This window comes from Peromyscus californicus, unplaced genomic scaffold (genome assembly GCF_007827085.1).
Source record: "Peromyscus californicus insignis strain IS unplaced genomic scaffold, ASM782708v3 Scaffold_3__1_contigs__length_106647218, whole genome shotgun sequence".
Lineage (NCBI taxonomy): Eukaryota > Metazoa > Chordata > Mammalia > Rodentia > Cricetidae > Peromyscus > Peromyscus californicus.
The window spans coordinates 71,706,610-71,718,627 of NW_026294551.1; the positions used below are offsets into that span (position 1 = coordinate 71,706,610).

General features: G+C 48.8%; 1 protein-coding gene across 1 annotated transcript in view; it reads right to left on the reverse strand.

Annotated features, from left to right (window-relative positions):
* Col23a1 (collagen type XXIII alpha 1 chain) overlaps nt 1–12,018 on the reverse strand; it is a 307,202-nt gene that overhangs the window by 26,003 nt on the left and 269,181 nt on the right. The window contains exons 6-8 of the mRNA XM_052757961.1: nt 9,679–9,705; nt 8,240–8,266; nt 6,586–6,612 (exon numbers count right to left, since the gene is read on the reverse strand). Of these exons, the coding sequence (XP_052613921.1) occupies nt 6,586–6,612; nt 8,240–8,266; nt 9,679–9,705 (81 nt within the window). The remainder of the gene's footprint in view (nt 1–6,585; nt 6,613–8,239; nt 8,267–9,678; nt 9,706–12,018) is intronic.

Genomic DNA, 12,018 nt, shown 5'->3' on the forward strand with positions numbered 1-12,018 from the left:
CAAAAACAAAAACAGAGTATATAGTGATCCCAGCATGGCACCCGGGGGCAGAGCCAGGAGGAGTTCAAGGTCATCCTTGGCTACATAGTGAATTCGAGGTCAGTTTGGGATACATGAGACTCTGTCTCAAAACATCTAAACCAGGGCCAGTGAGACTGCCGAACTGAAAAAGGCCGAACTGCCAGAGCCTGGTGACCTTGGCTTGATCCCCGGGATCCACAGAGTGGGCAGAGAGAACTGACTCCCAAGTTACCCTCTGGCCTCCATGCTTGTGCTGTGCTGTGTGTGTGCCCACACATATTTACATGCACACAAAAAATACGTTATGAAAAAATCCAAACTGTGAAGTCCAAACCAAAACAAAGGAAAACGAAAATTAAAACAACATACCCCTCCCCCCCCCCCCAAAAAAAAAGAAGAAGAAGAAATACATTTTTTTCTTTTGATTTTCTGAGACAGGGTTTCTCTGTACAGTCTGGCTGTCCTGGAACTCACTCTGTAGACCAGGCTAGGCTCGAACTCACAGAGATCTGCCTGCCTCTACCTTCTGAGTGCTAGAATTAAAGGCATGCACCACCACCGCCCAGTTTAGAAATACATTTTTTTTAAAAGATTTAGCTATTTATTATATATACATATTCTGCCTGCATGTATACCTGCAAGCCAGAAGAGGGCGCCAGATCTCATTACAGATGGTTGAGAGCCACCATGTGGTTGCTGGGAATTGAACTCAGGACCTCTGGAAGAGCAGTCGGTGCTCTTTTTTTTTTTTTTTGGTTTTTTTTTTTTTTTTCGAGACAGGGTTTCTCTGTGTAGCTTTGCGCCTTTCCTGGAACTTGCTTTGTAGACCAGGCTGGCCTCGAACTCACAGAGATCCGCCTGCCTCTGCCTCCCAAGTGCTGGGATTAAAGGCGTGCGCCACCACCGCCCAGCAACAGTCAGTGCTCTTAACCACTGAGCCATCTCTCCAGCCCCTAGAAATACATTTTTGATACATGAAAAACTTGTGTACTATAGCGAAACTATGCTAAATGAAGAAAATCCCCCAAAGTTATACATGGACCTAGAGAGATGGCTCAAAGGTTAAGAACACTTACTGCTCTTCCAGAGGACCTGGGTTCAATTCTCAGCACCCATTCCCAGCAATGGCAGCTCACAACTGCCTGTAACACCAGTTCCAGGGGATCTGACACCCTCTGGCCTCTCTAGACACTGTATATACATGCTATACGTCAAGCAGGCACACACACATATACAAATAAAATATTAAATCTTAAAAATTATTTTAAAAAGTTATACACTGTATGATTTCACACACCTGATATTCTTTTTTTTTTTTTTTTTTTGAGACAGGGTTTCTCTGTGTAGCTTTGGGGCCTTTCCTGGAACTCACTCTGTAGCCCAGGCTGGCCTTGAACTCACAGAGATCCTCCCAGCTCTGCCTCCCGATTGCTGGGATTAAAGGCATGAGCCACCACTGCCTAGTAAAATTCTTTTTTTTCAAAAATTTTTTTAAAAAAAATTTTCAAGACAGAGTTTCTCTATGTAACAGCTCTGGCTGCCTGGAACTCACTCTATAGACCAGGCTGGCCTCAAACTCACAGGGATCTGCCTGCCTCTGCCTCCTGAGTGCTGGGATTAAAGGCATGTGCCCAGCACCTGTTATTCTTGAGTGGAAAAGTTAAAAAGTTGGAAATTAGTGGTTGTCGGGATCTAGGGGGGAGGGAGGGAGGTGATCCTATATAGGAAAGGAGAGCATGAGGGATCTTTGTCTGGGTTATATGAGTCCATATAAGTTAACACTATATGGAAGAAAAAAATACCTGCACATACACACCCACGTCCACCCCCCCCCCACACACACTAGGTTTTCTGTATCCCAATAACATAATGATGACACTACAAGATGGGGTTGTGCCCGAGGATGGTCAAAAGCTGCGGGGCTTAGGTGGGGACTTGGGCTGCTGGCGGCAGCAGGGCAGGAAGTTGCCATAGTCGCCAGGAACACAAAACTGGGCTTTTTGGCGCCTTTTCTTTGTTGGAGATTCTCTGAGAGGGCGGCTTTGGAGAGAGAGAGAGAGGACTGGAGCTTTCCAGATCATACAGGGGTGAGCTGGAGGTTCCAACCGAACAACACACACACTCATTCATACACACGTCCGTGCACACTCATACACGCATGCACACATACAGTCAAGCAACACACATTTGCACACACTTATTTGCAGATGCTCATACACTCATGCACACACAGCTAAACACATACACTCACATACGCTTGTGCTCACACACTCACGTTCAAGCACAGACACTCGTGTACACACAAGCATGTGTAGACTGAGGAAGTCTGAGTAAGGCTGGTGGTTTGAATCACCATCGGCTTCCAGACTGACAGGTCGGATCACAGGGGTGCATGATGTCCCCTTAGGCACAACCGCATGAAAGGTACACAGGACTTATTTACCACACGTGCAAGTGAGTTCACAGTGACAGGCAAGTAAGGGTCACACAGTCTACGTCACACAAAACCCCTGACCCTCTACCCTGTGTTAGTACCAGGTCAGACCTCAGGCATGCCGAACCCCCATCACGGCCCACCTGCACAGCACAGGTGATGGTCCACGGTGTAGTGGCTCCCGACTTTCTGGCAACCAGGAAAGGAAGAAGCCTTATGTGAACCCTGCAAACACTTCCTGTAGAGTGTAGGTGGTCTCACACAGCCTCTCTGAACTGCTGGCCGGGGCCAAACTACCTCCCATCATGCAGATGAAGTGCCTGGGGGCTGGGGACGGTAATCTCTTACTTAGGGCTACTGAACTAAGAAAAACTGAACCTTCTCCTGCTGCCAGGGCAACTGGTCTTTTAAAAGATCATTTAATTTTTTTTTTTCCAGACAGGGTTTCTCTGTGTAGCCCTGGCTGTCCTAGAACTCACGGAGATCCACCTATCCCTGTCTCCTGAGTGCTGGGATTAAAGGCATGCACTACCATGCCTGGCTTTATTTTTAGGTTTTTTAAAAAAAATTTTAAATTTTCATTTATTTAATGTATGTTTATGTTTTTTTTTTCCCCTGCATATATTGCCTGGTACCCATGGAGGTCAGGAGAGAGCACTAGGTTCCCTGGAATTGAGTTAAAGATGATTGTGAACAGCCATGTGGGTGCTGGGAATCGAACCTGGGTCCTCTGGAAGAGCAGCCAGTGCTCTTAGCTGATCAGCCATCTTTCAAGCTTCTATTTTTCACTTTTCCCCCCATTTTGTGTGTGTGTGTGTGTGTGTGTGTGTGTGTGTGTGTGTGTGTGCGCGCGCGCGCGCATGCGCGCGCGTGTGTGTGCGTGCATGTGTTTGCAGATACATGGGCACACACATGCTTGCATGCATATGTGCCTGAGGTCGATGTCAGGAATCATCCTCAATAGCTCTTCCACCTATTCATTGAAGCAGGGTCTCTTAATCAGAGCCAGAGCTTGGTAGATGAGGCTCGTCTTGCTAGACAGCTTGCCGTGGGATTCTTCTGTCTGCCTTCTGAAGCTGGAATTATTACAGGTGAGCTGCCACACTCACTGGGCACTTTGTTTCTGTTCTAGGGGTTCGAACCCCGTGCCAGAATTGCAACTGGTCTTTTTCAGATATTCTTTTCCATCTGTGCCTCCTCCCTTACCAGGAAAGAGCGCACCTCTCTGGCAGACTATGTTTCACACCCATATCGCTCAATTTCCTCAGTAAATGACCGGCAGCTCTCTACGGCTACCACTCAGATTTCCTGCTCAGTATGGCATGGCCAGGGCCCTGATCAGAGAGTTATAAGTCTAGGCCCCAAATCAGCATTGCGATTGGATATCCGGTCTCAGTGAAGATGAGTGGACATCCCTATTTCATTCAGGACTGAGTCCAGAAGGATTCGATTCTCCCTTCTGCTGTTCATTTGCTCGTAGCGCAGAGGCTCTGGACTGGGCACTCCTGGCTTGGACTCAACTTATCAAGACAGAAACAATTTTTGACTCCTGTACAGGCTTTTGTTTTTTGAGACAAGGTCTCACTAGGTATCCCTAGTCCTGGCTGGTTCAGAGCTTGCTATGTAGACCAGGCTAGTCCTGAACTCACAGAGATCTGCCTGCTCTGCCTCCTGCTACTTGGAGTAAGGTGTGTGCCCCCTTATTTTTTCTCCCTAACTATGCCCCGTCTCTCTCCAGGATTGGATGGCTGAGGTCTGGCCCTGAAAACACAGGGTGAGTAAGGGTTGGGGAACACAGCAAACTAGCAGGCCAGGCCCCCTCACTCGGACAGTCTACCTTGAGGACACGGAGATTGTACCCACGATGATCTCTACTTATAAAGCCTGTGTTGAGCCGTGGGAAAACCATCTAGATGGCAAACAGGTGGTGTGGTCAGAAAAGCAGGAAAGGACTGCAAAAGTCACCAGGCAAAGCCACCTAACGCAGCCCAGAGAAAGGCAGTTTATGGCTGGGTATGCTGAACCGAACCAACACTCATTTTTTCGACCCCCTGTGACAGAATAGAATAGAATGGAATAGCATAGCACAGCATAGCATAGCATAGCACAGCATAGCACAGCATAGCACAGCATAGCACAGCATAGTATGCAGCAGGTGTCATACTGGGTGGAGCTCCTAAACAGGTGGGGCAGCTGTCACTTCTGGCTTCTTAGAAAGCTGCTCCCAGCTGGGCGGTGGTGGCGCACACCTTTAATCCCAGCACTTGTGAGGCAGAGCCAGGTGGATCTCTGTGAGTTCAGGGCCAGTCTGGTCTACAGAGCAGGAACCAAAATTTACACAGAGAAACCCTGTCTCGAAAAACCAAAAAAAAAAAAAAAAAAAAAAAAAAAAAAGAAAGAAAGGAAGAAAGAAAGAAAGCAAGCTGCTCCCAGAAGCCTCTCTAAGAACGCAGTCCCAAATAGGGAGGAAGCCCCAGGATGCATGGGAAGCCACACTGGCTGCTTCCCAGCTGAGTGGGAACAGACACATCAATGATAAACCTGTGAAGGGCGTCATCACCTGGGTCCCCAGAACACTCTGCCTGTAGCCATAAGAGAGCCACCTTAGTTAACTCCAGGGACCCTGAGAGACAAGGGTGAATTGTCCTTTCAAGCCACAAAGCCTTTCTGTAGGGGAGGGGAGTTAGTTCACAGACGGCTGGAACAGCAAGGCAGGAGGAGGCAGGCTATCCCTGGGAAGGCAAGGAGCTTTGGAAGAAATGGTCTGTTTGGGGAACTCAGGACCAGATGGATCCTGATCATCGCAGGCTGGGCAACTCTACTGGGAAGATTAACTTCCACAAATCCCAGCTGAAACCAACATTTCCCTCAGCAGTCACTTGGTAAGGGAAATATCCTTTCTTTGACTCAGAGAAATTCCACTGCCTCTGTGGCCCTGGTCCTGACCTCTGTCAATGGCCCAACAGGGGACAGCTCTGCCCATCAAAACTCAGCCTGCCTCATCCCCCTGCCCGCTCCTGCTCATGTTATCACAACAAACACCTTGTGACGTAGGCCCCATTATTGGTATTTTATAAAACCTGGGCTCTGAGCCTGCAGAGCTGGGTCTTGCTTGCCCACCCTGACCACAGAGCTCCAGCCTGTGTGCTCTGCCCTTTCTCCCCTCTCTTCATCCGCCAGAGACTGTGTTCTGGGTCCAAGCAGCTCACACATTCTTCGCCCAATCCCGCCCTAAGATGACAGACTGTTGGTGTGAGTCAGTGACCTTTGCATCAATATGTTCTGGGGCCCCAAACCTTCTTCCACATGACCCAGTCCTTCTCTGGGCAGCTAATGCCTACCTCTTAGTCTCTTAGTAGTCAGGGGACTCTGCCCAGAACATTCCAGAAATGGTGAGGACATCTTGTCTAGAGCTACTTAAGTGCTCCTCTGCCAAGACCCACTTTTAGGGACCACCTAAGACTCAGCACAAGCACTTCTAGATTTCTGGACCCAGGGGACACAGGTAGGCTGGAGGGGACACCTATCTCCAGTCCCCATGCTGAGTCCTGCTGTCAACTATTGACATTTATGGTTATGATGAATCTTCACAGAACTTGCTGTGTGTGTGTGTGTGTGTGTGTGTGTGTGTGTGTGTCGGGGGGCGGGGGAGCGGTTGGTGGTGGCAGCTGTCATCCTCTCATAGTTGAAGGGTCTGAATTTCTGGGAAAAGTGACTTGTCAAGGTCATGGGTCTGGGAGGTGACAGGGCTGAGCTCTGGGATCAGAACTGCTGACCTCAGGACCTTCACCTTTTCCTGAGTGCCAGCTGTCTCGTGAGATGGTCAGCATCTGGTTGTGACCAGGGCTAACCCCACTGTCTGGCCACCATGGTGACAAGCATGACAACCAGGACATCTGCCAGATACTGTCATGTAGGTGGGAGGTAGCAGTCTCAATTAGGTGAGGGTACCTGGGGGCTTTCACGGTGGGTGGGGGACAGAGGTGGGGAGGAGAGGCTATCTCACTCTCCTGTTTCTGGGATAAGCTGTGGTGAGATGGGACTCCCAAAGAAATGCTAGAAATGCCTTATTATAGTAATATTAAACAAACCATGCGTAGTGGATGAGGGAGGTGGTGCTCCATTCTTACCCGCGGGCCGAAGTCTCCTGGTGCACCCTGGGAACCAAACACAGGGAAATGAATGGCCACTGATTACATTATTTCTCCGCATTTCCTCTTGAACATTCACTCTGTGCTTGGCGTAAATTCTAATGAAAACAGCAGGCCGGCCTTATTTTAACTCCTCACTTCCAGTGAGGGCAGTGAGGCTCAAAGAGGTTAAGGATTACGCCCGAGGTCACACAGCCAGCAAAGTGAAGCCAGGCAGTTCCTCATCTATGGCTGCATCCCAGACATTCAAGATCCCAGACACAGTGTGGCCTCTGGGTGGCTGCTCCCACTGTGTCCACCCACAGTTCTCGAACCTTGGACTAGGGAGAGATAATAAAGCCATGAGCTTTGAAACGGGCTATGTAGCAAGAGATACAAAGGAGCCTGATTCTCCTTGATCTCAAAGCCCCAGAGTTGTTTCTATGGCTTTGATGACATCAGCCAGAAACAGCCAAGAAGATAGATACGATACCTACCAGCTGTACCAGCATCTCATCCACCCACCAACAAAGGACCATTCAGACCATGACCTCATGAGACCTCCCCATAGCTCTGAGAGGCTGCTTTTATACAGATGGACAAATTGAGGCCTTTGCAGCTGGGTAACTTGCCCAAATCACACAGCAGTGGATCTAGAATGTGGAGAGGAGACTCTGAGCCATCAGGTCCTGTGTCTTTCCACGGCTTTCTCAGCCCTGTTGGCAGTTAGGGGCACTGACTGGTTTGTTCGTATTACCTAGGGATAGCTGCATGTGGCCTCTGAGGTCCTCACTTAGTCCTGCCACTCGGAGCTCTGCTCTGGTTCTTCTTCCTCCAGATCCCTCATAATGTCCACACAAATCTCCTCTGCTCCTTTCCAAGGAACTTGGTGGGTCCTATGTTTAATGCCAAGTACCAAAGGGGCCATTTCCCAGAGCTGTTGGATCTCATGTTCAGAAGCATACAGTCTCTTCCAGGGTAGTTGCTCTTTGGAGTCTAAACTCCATCTATTTATCAGTGGATGGGCCATCCATATTTATATCCATTTATTTACTCATCTACTTATTAACTCATTCATCTTTCTACTCATCTACCTACACATCCATCCATCCATTCATCCATCCATCCACACACACATCTACCCACCTACTCATCCACCCACCCACCCATCATCCATCTATCCATCCATCCACCCACGCATCCACCCACCTACTCATCCACCCACCCACCCATCATCCATCCATCCATCCATCTGCTCACCCACCCATCCAATTTCTTCATGAGGGGCTGCCAAGATAGCCCTCTGCCATTTGTGTCCCTAAAGGGGTGTCTTCCCCACAGATAACACCATCCACCATCACCATTCATGCTCCAAGCCCTCCAGACACGTTGCTCACTGCAGAAACTGCCTTTGTTTTGTTATGCTGGGACACCAGAATCCAGACCCAACCCTCCCTGCATGTGGTACATGAACTTGTGGTCCTTTTTGGAGATAGGCATTGGCATTGCTTGCTTTACTCTACAGATGGGGAATTTGAGGCTTGGGGGTTGGGGGTTGACTTGCTCAACTTTCCCCTCTGGAATCAAGGTTAGAGTTGGCTGCTGGCATCCTTCATCAGCCCACGGTATCCAGACAGCATCCAGCTGCACTTACCTTTTCCCCTTTGGGGCCTGGAAGTCCCTGGGCAAGGAAGACAGAGAAAAAACAGGCATGAGTGAGGTGAGCTAGGCTGGCTCCACTTCCGGTTGACCCATGGCCATGAGGGCAGAGGGATGTGTGGGGCTAGCAGAACCGTGGGCATCTGAGCGGAACACTACACAGGCCTGTCAAGCTGTCCCTGCTGCCTCCTGGAAGCTCCACACCTGTCCTCAGCATGATGGAGACGAGGGTTTGAGGGTCAGCAGCCGGGGTTCACAGGCATCCTCTGAGCAGGAAAAGGGTGTATACACTAGTTTTTCTCTCTAGAGGGCACACACATTCCATGCTTTGTCTCTGCTGGGGAGGAGGTCATTGTCCAGAATTGCCATCTATTCTCCAGAATACTTGCCTTTAAGAGCAGTAGTCTCTTGAATTTTAGGTTCCATCCATCTACCCTTCAATAGGTCACCCACCCCCCACCTACCCATTTATCCATACATTCACTCTTTTCCTACCCTCCCATTTATCTATCTATGTACTCATCTACTCATCTACCCACTCATCCATTTACCCATTCATGTGTGAATGCATGCATTCATCCATTCATCTACCCATCATCCACCTACCCATTTATCTGTTCCATTCATCTATCCACTCACCTATTTACCTACTCATCTACCCATCCACTCATTTATCCATGCATTCACTCATTTGTTTATCCTCCCATTTATCTATCCATCCATCCATCCATCCATCCATCCATTCATTCATCCATCCGTCTATCCACCCATATATCTACCCACCTACCCATATGTCCACCTACCTACCCACTCATCTACTCAATCCCCATCCATGCACTCATTTATCCACTTATCTACCCATCTATCCATCCTTTCAACCACCCACTCATCTGTCCACCCATCCATTAATCCATCAATCTACCACCCATCTATCAGCACACCTATCTGCCTACTGGTTCACCCACACCCCATTATTTATTTAATTGTGCTTATATTTCCTTGTGCACCTTGTTCATCTGCTGAGGATGCCTGTGGACCGTGGACTCCTGGAACAGGTATTGAGAACTTCCCAGCCTAATGCCCATCATGGAAGTCTTGAGAATGTGTTAGACATTCTGTGTCTAGGGCCTGTTGAGATGGACTCGTAAACTTTGAAGGCGACTAAATGCTGGGAACTGTGTTGCCCATGGCTCTCTATAACTTCCTAACACCCCCTAGGAGAGGATGCTTAGAGGTAGAAGGGGAAAGGCATCTCCATGATTGCTCACTCAGCAGATGGTGGCGATGGATTTGAATTCACATGACAAGTGGCTTTGTCTTGTTATACTATAGCTGCTGAACTAACTTCTCAGTCCCTTCCTGCATCCCATGGTCACTCCACCCCCACAGCGGCAGCCTACCCCAGGGCCATCTAGTACTGTTGTGGTGACTTACTGGCTTGCCGTCCAGACCCAGAGGTCCCTGGAACATGAGAGAGAGCAAGGGTTACACACAGGAACATTCCTTCCACGTCTTAGGACCCCAGTGCATTATATAGTGACGAGAAATCAAAGCCTGTCCTGAGTCCTGAGGTCAGGGTACATCCCAGGTGGCCCGGGTAGGGAGTGGGGGAAGGACATTTGTGTGTAGTCAGCCACTCAGAATCCCCTCCTCCGATAAGAGAACCCCAATTCTTCTCTAAAGCCCTCCCCATCATTAAGTGGGACTGTTGAGGGTGGGCAGCGACCATGCTTTCTTGTCAAGGTGACAGGTGTAGGCCTGGGGTGCAAGCTGAGCCATGAGCATCATGCCGGACTTCCAATGGTGCTCTCAAGGGGAAAGGGGCTCTTTTTCCCCAATGGGATTAAACCAGGGTTCCTTGGCCCCCCAAGTGGCTTGAGAGAGAGAGTGCCACGGAGAAGAAAGCAGAGCTGAGAGTCTGAAAGAAAGACAGTGCCCAGGGCTCGAGGCTGTAGTGCTGCTGTGGTCCTGCACACTTCTGCATACTGGGGTTTCCCTGAAGCCAGCTTGACGTGAGTAGCTGTCACTTAGATTGGATGACTCTGGAAGGCTGAGCATTCCGCTGTGGCATGGGACAGCAAGGGCTGAGAGAAGCTAGATGATCCTGGGGCCAGGGCTGAGGGCAGGGTATCTTAGGACCGCCAGGCCCCCGTGGTGTATGCAGAGGGCCACTGACCCTAAGACTGAACGAGTCTCACCCTGTCTCCTTCTCGGGCTAGAAGGATATAACATGTGGGGATTCTGCAGACCAGGGTTGCTTGGTCACTGCAAGCCCCTGTCCCCTGTCTTTGTCACTACTGTCCCCTCATCCCCATGTGTATGTCACCTTTTTTTTTTTTTTTTTTTTTAAGAAACATTTTAGTTTAACATGTACTTCACCTTTGACCCCAGGAGCATTGCCTGCAGCCCCACCCTTCTGAGTCTTCGCGTACCCTGTCCCCGCTGCCTGGCTCACCCTTCTCTTTTCTGCACATCTTTCCCTTTTTTTTCTTTAAGATTTATTTATTATGGATATGGTATTCTACCTGCATGTACACCTGCAGGCCAGAAGAGGGCATCAGATTCCATTCTAGATGGCTGTGACCCACCATGTGGTTGTTGGGACTTGAACCCAGGACCTCTGGAAGAGCTGCCAATGAATGCTCTTAAGGGCTGAGCCATCTCTCCAGTCCCTGTTTGTTTGTTTTTGTTTTTCGAGACACGATTTCTCTGTGTAACAGCCCTGGATACCCTGGAACTCTCTCTATAGCCCAGGCTGGCCTCGAACTCACAGAGATCTGCCTGCCTCTGCCTCCCGAGTGCTGGGATTAAAGGTGTGCGCCGCCACTCTCTCTAGCTTGGTTACCTCCTCTTCCACTAAACCTTCCAGGTGTCTTTATATCCTACAGTCAGGTCATTTGTCCCCGTTTCTGGCAATATAATCTGATGGCTGCATGCTTAATGTGTGTTCTACCTAAGTGTCTTTGATAGCCAAGAAGAAAGTTTCCTTCCCTGACTCGAGCACATGAGTGAGGCCTGAACACGTGGCCAGGGAATGCTTGGGTCAAACATCCCTCCTCAGAAAACCTGAGCTCTAGGCTGTGACTGCAGCTTGGTTGGTAGAGTGTTTGCCTAGCGTGCACAAAGCTCTGGGTTCAATCCCCAGCACCACATCAAAACCAGACACACCTGAAACCCCAACCTTCAGAAAGCTGAGGCAGAGGGAGCCATAATTGCAAGGTTAGCTTCAACTTCATAACGAGTTCAAAGCCAGTCTGCACTACTTTGGACCCTGTCTCAAAATCTGAAATTTCAAGTAGCAACACAATGCCCAACCAGTGGCCTCCTTCATGTGGTGAAACTTTGCTTTATGCACACAGTTATTTAACATATTTCATTAACAGCGGGCTCTGGGCATAAGGTATACTTGACATGTCAGGGGTTTTGTGTTTAGACTTGGGTCCCATCCCTATAATAGCTCGTCATACATATGCAAATACAGGTTGAGTGTCCTTCATCCACGAGGCTTGGGACACATGTATTTTGAATTTTTCTTTTTTGCATTTGGAATGTTTGCATTTACATAATGAGACACCTTGGAGATGGTCCCAAGTGCAAACATGAAATGCATTTATATTTCATTCGCATATTATCTGCATATCTTGAAGGTAATTTTGCATGATATTAATAGTTCGGTCTGCTAAGAACAATGTCACACTGTAGAATTTTCCAGCTGGGTGTTATGCTGATAATCAAAAAGTTTCCGACTTTGGAGCACTTCAGATTTGCAGATGA